The 9,026-nt window shown below is 43.0% G+C and overlaps 2 protein-coding genes across 2 annotated transcripts; both read right to left on the minus strand.

Moving 5' to 3' along the window:
* Positions 1 to 516: 516 nt before the first annotated feature.
* Positions 517 to 3,692, minus strand: LOC112563066 (protein obstructor-E-like). Its single transcript, XM_025236781.1, has 4 exons — positions 3,535 to 3,692; positions 1,740 to 1,902; positions 1,112 to 1,263; positions 517 to 777 (listed from the first exon to the last, which is right to left on the minus strand). The coding sequence occupies exons 1-4, from the start codon at positions 3,575 to 3,577 to the stop codon at positions 635 to 637; spliced, it is 501 nt and encodes a 166-aa protein (XP_025092566.1). The 5' UTR covers positions 3,578 to 3,692; the 3' UTR covers positions 517 to 634.
* A 1,510-nt stretch (positions 3,693 to 5,202) lies between these two features.
* Positions 5,203 to 7,933, minus strand: LOC112561015 (chitin-binding domain protein cbd-1-like). The gene is made up of 4 exons (XM_025233137.1): positions 7,775 to 7,933; positions 6,599 to 6,779; positions 5,825 to 5,967; positions 5,203 to 5,428 (listed from the first exon to the last, which is right to left on the minus strand). The coding sequence occupies exons 1-4, from the start codon at positions 7,827 to 7,829 to the stop codon at positions 5,349 to 5,351; spliced, it is 459 nt and encodes a 152-aa protein (XP_025088922.1). The 5' UTR covers positions 7,830 to 7,933; the 3' UTR covers positions 5,203 to 5,348.
* Between the last annotated feature and the right edge of the window lie 1,093 nt (positions 7,934 to 9,026).

A 9,026-nucleotide genomic window follows, 5' to 3' on the forward strand; every position in this document is an offset into this window, starting at 1 on the left:
CACGAGCCTGTCCTTAGGACCGGAATACAGAGCTACACAAATTCAGTGTATTATGCACATACCGAAAAAGAAGAAAGATGCAAGTACCCATCTGCTTACTGTCGAGACTAGACTGTTCTCTCTCAATAATCTACTGGCCGCCATGCGTGCAGCGAGGTTGTAGAAGAATTCATGAAGAAAGAATTCATCCTTGCTTTAGTATTATTGTTCTTCACGTCCTCTAACACACTGACAGAGCGTCTGCATGTGAATTTACCCGATGGTTTTATCTGCCTTCTTCGTTCTTCTTTCTTTCGGTCATGGCAAAAGTCACACCTTCTCTCTCCTTACCTCGCTTTTCCCGTAGCTCCTACCTCCCCTCCAAGCTGTCTTGATGAAAAGTGCGATGTCACCAAGGTGACTGTTGTATCATAACTTAAAGAAGTGTTCAAAGCTGCTACAACATACCTTTCTGTTCAAATCTTTCAAACACTCTGACACCACACTTCTCCATAACTACCACTCTCTCTCTCTCTCTGCAGTTTTGCTTCGGTTTTGTTATTTATTTTCGATTCATCGATTTCATCATAAAACATTTGGCACGAGACACGGAGTCAGGGGACATGGTCCAGCCGGCCGCGGGCGCTCAATCACTCTACCCCACCACAGTGGCAGTGACCTCTGCCCAGGGTCCCGCTGGAGTGATATCATTCGGGTAGACACCCGTGAAAGACCCACACGGTGACTGGATGTGGCCGTAGAAGTCACAGATTTGCAGTGGTTCGTTGAAGTATGTATCTGTCAACAACAGAGCAAAACACTACATAGAAAAGTCCAAGCTAAGAAAGTAAAATACAAAAAGCACATGAACATGTTGTAAACCTAAACGCTTGTGACAGCCATTGGTGCGAAATTAAAACATCCCTAATTGTAATCTTAACTCATGTCCTTAATCTCGTAAAAAATAACAGATTGCATCCTTCATTAGTTGCCCACAGAACTCATCAAATCGACGATCAAGCTTACTTTAAAGCATCCTCTCAAAGAAAAGAACGATTTCGCGGGCCAGAGAGAGAGAAGAGGTGGGAAACACTGGGGTCATTGTAAAAAACTGAATAAAAGGCGAACGTACTTCTGGGGCAGTACATGCGGCCGTAGAAGGAGCCCAGGTAGCAGATGAAATAAGACCTGCACGCATCGCTGTGGTCGGCGTATCGGCCATCATGGAGGCCGGTGCAGTCCACGGGGCTGTTGCAGGCCGTTGTGCTGGCTCCTGGACTGAGCCTACCACAGGGTTACAACATCGTTTTCAGGTGCGTGTGAGCACATCAGGGTGCATGCGAGTTTATACGGGTACACGACTCTTTGTATGATGTCTCTAATAAATTACAAATGCAATTAAAGAGCTGCACGCGACTGTCTTCTAATCTACTTACAACGACTGGGCTGTCCGTGACACAAGAGCTAGACCTCTAGCTGCCACATGCCAGCACCACCTAGGATATGTACCTGCATGCATACACACTACCTCCTACTACTCACCGAACGTGTCTTCGTGCCAACGGTATGTTGCTGCGTTCCTAATCCCTGTAAATACCTGCATGCCAACACTAATCCTTGTAAATACCCGGATAATAATACTAATCCCTGTAAATACCCACATGCCAACACTAATCCCTGTAAATACCCGCATGCCAACACTAATCCCTGTAAATACCCGCATGCCAACACTACTCCCTGTGTGTGCCTGCATTACTCACGGTATACATTTGTCGGTGTCGTAGTCATACATCATGCCTTCGTGGCAACGGGTGACCACCGGCTGGTGGTTGACGCAGACCACCTTCCCCCAGCACCCAGCCTCCTTGAAGCCCTCCGGAAAGCCGTCACATGACACGTAGTGCGGAGCCTCGTCCACTAGAGCTGTACAACCATTCACATCTTACACTGTAGAGCTGTACAGCCACTCACTGCTTATGCTACAAAGCTGTACATCCATTCACCACTTATACCACAGCTCTGTAAGACATTGTAAGATATTACAGAACTGTGCAACCATCCTGCTTATTAATACGGAGCCTTGAATCCACTATACCACAGAGCTTAATAAATATGCTGTGCCGCCTCTGAATCTTTTCAGCTGATAGGCTGAGCTCTGGAGTCGACGGAGACAAAGAATACAAAGACAATATCGAACTCGCTAACACTCAGTAATGACACGCGCTCGTTACTAACTTGTGGAGCTACATTGATGTCTTCAGTGCTTTTCGCGAACAGTCTGGCCAGTCTGAAAACCTTCCTCGGAGGGGCAAAGCAACCATTGACAGGTCTGAGCAAATTAATCTTAGACCACCGATGAAAGCCTTCTTGGTTGATTGGTTTTTAATTCAGAAGGAACCCCAGACTAGCTGAATGACTTTTGGACCAGGAATGATCGTCAGAGTAAGACATGTCTGAACACACTACATTCGCCACTCACAAAGTTCCACCATTTCGTAAGTTAGTGAGTGAGCATGAGTGAGTGGCAATATCGGATGTTATGTCTGTGAGTGTACAAGTCTGGGTCTGGATGTCCATGCTGTCCCAGTTTCTCCCTCGTCTAAAGTCAGACACGGTGTTGGCCGATAAGGGAGGTCGAGGCATTCTGACCTGCCTCAGATCCCACGTGTCCACCATTTTGACTCATTTTTTTTTTCTTCTAATCAGCACATTAGGAAAAATAAGCCCACATCGTCAAAAGTTAAAAAAAAAACGAAAAGAAATGGCCTGATTGATGAGTATCCTAAAAACACGCATAAAACTGTCAAAGGACAGCAAAACAGTTGCTGGTCGTCCGGAATCATTTCATGCTGACTTACTTACTTACTTACTGTAAGTCCAATCAGCGTTTCCAATATTGGGAATTAAAATTCAGAAGTGCTTCCGCAAAGTGAACTAAACGATCAAACTCTGACTTTCTCCAATGTCGAAGGGTCTCATCGTTTGTCTAAAAATCAACAGGTGAAGTATTACAAGAATTGTGAATAAGCTTTAGAAATACTTTTTTGACCGGGGAGATGGATATTTTTTTTCCCGTCGAAGCAGAGAAAACACGTTTGGTAAAATTTGTAATAAGGACAAGTCTCCAGTCCAGCGACGAGACAAGAACCGTTGGGATGAAACATGAATTCGTTGGCGCCATTTGTTTCTGCACTGCGCATGTGCTCGTCTTTTCCAGAGTTAGAGTGGTCTGTCAGGTGGACATTGTAATTAACTTGGACATGAAGGGCCTTATATTCATCCTTAAAATATTTCAGAGCATCCATATCCTTAAAGCAAACCTTCGTTTTAATTTTTCCCATCTTGGCCGAACTGCTTAATAAAGTATCAACCAGCTCTGCTGACCTTTAGGTATGAAAGAACAAAGTTTTAAAACATGTTTAAGGTTTAGACTAGACTACAGCTGGAATGCTACATTCCAACTTACACTACCAACAGTTACAAAATGCACTGTTGAGTGAAGATTGTATTGTACACGTGTGGTTTCCATTGTTCACAAGAGCAAACCCTGCCTACCTGCAGCAAACTGGACGAGAACCAAGAGCAGGAATTTCTCCATTCTGGCTTTCTTCTATTGTGTGGAGACCTCCGCCACGTACCACGAGCTACTTATCAATGCGCCGTCCTCCCAGGTGATGTGGACGATAAGAGGTTTTCTTCTCGTGATATACAGGAGAAAAAACAAAAGTGGTCGAGATTTTTTACAGTTTTTGATCTTATCTTCCATGACCTGTCACAAACTAATGGTGATTCTCTCTCTCCGTGTATGTGTGTGTGCGTGTATTTGTGTGTATATATATAATTGTGTGCGTATGTGTGTGCATATGTGAGTGTGTGTGTGTGTGTGTGTGCGCGCGCGCGTGTGTGTTTGTATGTTTATATCAGTGGCGTAGGAAGATGCTAAGCTTTAAAGGGATTGTAAAGACAAAATAAAACTGCTTAGAATCTCTTAAAGAGTAGGAGCAGTTTGAGTCTCGTCTATTTTCGTGTCTGTTCATGAAGAAAAGTTGAATGTTGTATAGGATGTTGTGTTTAATAAGAGAAATTACACCGGACTCTTTCGTCTCTCTCGTCCTCCGATGGCGTCAAGTCGATCCCAGTGTCAGCTGATGACAGGATATGGTTGGACATTGGTCATAGCCAACGTGATTGTGATCACTAATAAATATCACTATTTCAACTAACCACGCATTACCGATCACTTGAGTTCAAATCCTAACAATGACGACACTTCCTGTCCCTCGCTGACGTCACCACACGCCACAGCCTTATCACCGCCATCACAGCCTTTACTCTACCTTTAAGTAGTGCAGGCAGGTGGGGGGGGGGGGGGGCAGGACAAACTCGGTCTTGACAGTGAACGATGTTCACATTCTTCTTCCCTCAGTATCTTTTTTTGAGGGTGAGGCTACTCTCTTTGTTCCTACGCCACTGTGTATGTATATGTGCGTGTGTGTATGTGTCTATAAAAGTAAGTGCGTGCGTATATACATACATATGAATGTGTGGGCGTGCGCATGAGCAAGTGTATGTGTAGTCAGGGCCGCCGAGAGCCAGCCCGGGCCCCGGGACAGACCTCTCCGGGCCCCTTGTACTTGTAATCGTAAATTATTTTCCCAGTATATAATGTAGGTTTACAATTCGAATCTCAATAAGAAGAAGAAACAATCCACTGACCAAGGCGGGCCCCTTGACAGCCGCGGGTACACCAGACCCCCTGTCCCCCCTCTCGTCAGGCCTGTGTGTAGTTGTAGTTTGCATGTGTGTGTGAGAGTGTGTGTGTGTGGGTGCGTATTGTGTTTGGTGTGCATCATGTGGGTTATCCTTTTTTGTGTGCGTTGTATGTGTACGTGGGCATTCATCTGTGTAAATGGCGAGCATGTGTGAGAGAGTGCATGTGCGCGTGTTTCAATCTCAAAATGGATGTGATTGTGTGTGTGTTAGGGATAGCTGAGGGCGCGTGCGCTTATTTCCTGCTCAGGTAATTGTTATAATTTCATATGATTCAGAAAAGTTACACAATGATCTCCAATCCAGCCATGGTGTAGTCTCAATTTCTAGAATGTATTCGCACGTGTGCTTTATGCAGAAGACAAGAATATTCAACGTACAAACAAACACTCCAAACTTCCATCATCGTCAACACTACCATCGCTGCTTCCACTCCCCACATTGAGAGACAAGTAACATCGTCCTCGATTTATTTTAAAGGTGTATTATTTCTTCACCAACAGACCTCTGAGAGAACGCATGTTCTGCCACGACTACTAAGAATCACAAATAATAAAAAAATAGTTAAAACATTTTAAAATCAACAGCAAGATGTCGGTCTACGCGGTCTTGGTGCCGCACGGGAAGACGACGTTGGAGGCCCAGTTGCAGATCTGATTCTGCTGGTCGAACACCAGACCTGGACACATTAATAAACACCGGAAGTCGTAGTGCAGGACTAGCAAAGCTCGAGTAACTTGCATCCAGACCATAAATATATCAATATATCACCAACACATTTTCTGCTACAATGTTAATCTATTCATCTTCATCATCATCGTCGTCGTCGTCGCTGTTTTCCGAAATGACGGCGGTGAAAGCATCAAGTTCGTCATCATGAGCATATCCACATACACACAACTCAACGCACGTGTATTAAAGCTTGTACTTATACTTATACGCCCAAAATATTACAAGATGGGTGACTGCGGGTGAACCTGACAGTGTTCTGTCTTGGCCCTATGTGTGTGTGAATAAGACTTTGTCAGATACTAAAGGTTCACCCCTGACAGGCCGGTCGCCATGGGATACCTACCTCCGGGGCAATAGTTGTGACCATAGAAGATCTGACGGAAACAGGTGTAGTATGACTGGCATCCGTTGGTGACGTCAGCGTACTTTCCATCTGCAAGTGTCTCGCAGATGTTGTAGTGAGTACAGCTGGTTGTTGCTGTTGCTCTGCAAGGTCATGAATTGACTGAGAGGCCTGCAAGACTAACCACAAACTTTCTGAGGGACCGCAGCTAGGGCGAACTGCGCTACACCTCTTGGCACGACGAGGCTTGGATTTGATTTGATTTGAAAGGAAAAAAATATTTGCTCCGCGTGGTAATAGAGGAGAGAATGATAGGTTCACTGTTGTTGCCATGTAAGCAACCACGACTAGAAAAGTCAAACCAGCTAAACAGGGCTAATTAAAAGACAAATCACGGCTTTAACTACCGATAATTAACCAGTAAAATGGATCAGTAAACAATAGAAAACGGCAACATTAAAAATGAAACAATTAAGGGAAATTATAGCTCCTTGAAGGAGGTGTTGTGGTCTCAAAAGACACCAGTGGGGGAATGATAATGGAATGACAAGCAAATGAGAGGACGAGAGAAAGAAAACAAGAAAAGAAACTACAAATTAAAGAAAGGAAAGAAAAAATGAAAGGAAGGAATATGGAAATCAAGAAAAAAGAATAAAAAACGAAAACAGACAGAATGCGAAAGAAAACAGAATGAAAGGAAGAAAGGCAACTAAGAAAGAAAAAAAGCAAGCAAGAAAACATGTAAGAAGAAGAATAAGAAAAAAAAAGTCTCACGGGTCACATCTGCGCGCGTCTCGGTTGAACACTTCTGCATCCGTGCACAGAGTTTTGACCAGTTGGTGTGAACGGCACTCAGCGTAACCGTCACACCCGATTTCAACTATTCCGTCACTCTGACCGGTGCAATCGAACGTGGACAGGTGAACATTGTAGCCATACACCACCTGCTCACATTCTGTTAAAAAAATAAATAAAAAGACTTCTCAAAACAAAATGATTATCGTCGTAGCAGACAGATGTGATGTCGTCATACCACATATCGACGGCGTGGTAGCGCCGGCTGTTTGTCAGTTTGATTATTGACGATCTTTAATCTCACTTCTGAGAATAATTATTGCAGATTGTTGGTTAAAAATTACCTTTGACAGTGACAGGTATATCTTAACAACGTTAAACGGTGGTTCGAACTAAACTTCCTTGACGCAGAGAGAGAGAGAGAGAAAGAAAGAAAAGAAGAATGTGGAAGTTTTAATTGTCAGAACACTTTACTTTATAATGCGTTACATTTGTGTGTAAGTTCATGTGTTCGTCTTGAGCTTGTTTGGAGAGATAAGAGTGATAAGAAAGATTGACTGGGCGTATGTTGCTTTTTTAAGTGCAACGTTTGAACAGTTTTTAACCTTCATGTACATAAAATCTTTGTGTGACGTTTACAGGACATATGTACCGGGGGTCGGTCGATGTTTAGAGTAAGGTTGAGCAGAAGTGGTCGTTTTGCAGGATTTTTTGGTCTTTTTTTTTTTTCCGCAGAGTCTATCAGAGATCTCTTCCACAAAAAATGGCGTTCATTCTATAAATAACATTTATCCGTGACAAAAAGGGATATTTAAAAATAAAACTGTAGCTGTGTGCTATCAGTCAATTTGAAATAAGTTTATAAATTTTTAAAAGAGAAACGCAGATCTCTTATGTTTAAGAATTATTGTAGATGTTGCAAATATAAGAGTAACAATCACAAATATGGACAAAAGAGAGAGTAAGCCGCCATTGCTGCTTGGCCATTATGCTGGGATGCTATTTTTGTCGAAATAGTTTTTTTTTTTTGTTTAGCTGTTGACGACGTCGAAGTTCAACGTTAACAAACAGCCTAATCCGCACGTGCGTAAACAAACAAAAAAAAAAGTCTCCCACCCAGCTAATGCAGGGGAGTCAACATGTGCCGACACTCACCTATGACCCTGGCTGTACAGACGAACAAGAAGGCGACGACCAGTTTAGTCAACATGCTTGGAACTTGCCAGTACGTTGCGTGATGTGTAGTTTTTCCCTAAAGTACTGTTAATAAAATAACCGATAAAAGCGACCCAGTACCGTGCCCTAGATGTTCAGTTTTGTACGCATGTGGGTATTTATCAGGAAAAGTTATCTTGGGGACCAGACGCTCACTGCTCTGTGGTGCAGGACTGTCTAGGCCACTCCAGGGGCTGGTGACCATGGGAAATGACATCTGTTCTCGCGATCTGTCAACAGATGATGCGCGCGATGGTGAGGTCTCGGATCAAAAAAAACTATGAGCATGCACATGTCTTTGCAGAATAATTGACGAACTTGATGAACCTCACGTCGGAGAATACAAAGAAATCAGTAATGACACAGTCACTTAACGTTTAAAGCAGGAGTGGAGAACCTTTCTTCCTACAAGGGTCATTTTGATATTTAAAACATCATTCATGGGTCATACAAAATTCTCAACTTAAAAAATGAGTCTGCTATATTTGGTGAAGCCATAATTTCACCACAGTATTAACACTTTTGCAATTCATACAATTCCTGCCTGCCTGTCCTTCCAGACAGCACAATCCCCATTTCTGTAATTAGGTGAATGAAAAACATGTTTTGGAACTATGATGCTTTTCCTGCATCTTTAACCGTGTGTATTTAGGTTCATTTAATATAAATTTGTCGCTACGAAAAAACAAAAAACATCAGCTCCTATATTTAGTCACACCTGCTGCTGCCTTAGCCGGACCAGGCCAAACCAGATGATTTCGTGGGTTGGAAGTTCCCCACCCTTGGTTTCAACCAAGGATGGGCTGTATATTGTAGGTGGGTAGCATTTCAGCTATTAATAGACAATGCACTTGTTCATTCTTTGATAACCTCAGATGGGTTTTTATGATGAATCTGTGTGCAATTCTGATAGGCTGTTACTGAAGGATCCTGGTTCATCACGATCGACACTTTGACTTATCTAAAACAGATATCCATCCCACCAACCCCTGCTCTCTCTTCTTACACCAAGTTCTTTTCCAGTATTAAACATATTATTTTGTGGGCATGCATGGCTGTGTGCTTATGCAAGCTTACAATAATGCATCATGACACCCATCTTCTCAGAACTAACATGTCCACACTGCGAGAAGTTTTTAACGCACAGCATTACAAATCATGTTCAAAATGACTTTTTTTTTTTTGTGTGTTC

This window comes from Pomacea canaliculata, linkage group LG4, assembly GCF_003073045.1.
Source record: "Pomacea canaliculata isolate SZHN2017 linkage group LG4, ASM307304v1, whole genome shotgun sequence".
In the NCBI taxonomy this organism is placed as follows: domain Eukaryota; kingdom Metazoa; phylum Mollusca; class Gastropoda; order Architaenioglossa; family Ampullariidae; genus Pomacea; species Pomacea canaliculata.

What these genes read in the sequence shown, in the direction of transcription:
- LOC112563066 (XM_025236781.1), bottom strand. Translation starts at nt 3,577, where the DNA reads ATGGAGAAATTCCTGCTCTTGGTTCTCGTCCAGTTTGCTGCAG. An exon ending in TCTCGTCCAGTTTGCTGCAG is followed by an intron (nt 1,903 to 3,534) that starts GTAGGCAGGGTT and finishes ATGGTTGTACAG; the next exon opens with CTCTAGTGGACGAGGCTCCG. An exon ending in GACACCGACAAATGTATACC is followed by an intron (nt 1,264 to 1,739) that starts GTGAGTAATGCA and finishes ACCCTGTGGTAG; the next exon opens with GCTCAGTCCAGGAGCCAGCA.
- LOC112561015 (XM_025233137.1), bottom strand. Translation starts at nt 7,829, where the DNA reads ATGTTGACTAAACTGGTCGTCGCCTTCTTGTTCGTCTGTACAGCCAGG. An exon ending in CTGTACAGCCAGGGTCATAG is followed by an intron (nt 6,780 to 7,774) that starts GTGAGTGTCGGC and finishes TTTTTTTAACAG; the next exon opens with AATGTGAGCAGGTGGTGTAT. An exon ending in GACGCGCGCAGATGTGACCC is followed by an intron (nt 5,968 to 6,598) that starts GTGAGACTTTTT and finishes ATGACCTTGCAG; the next exon opens with AGCAACAGCAACAACCAGCT.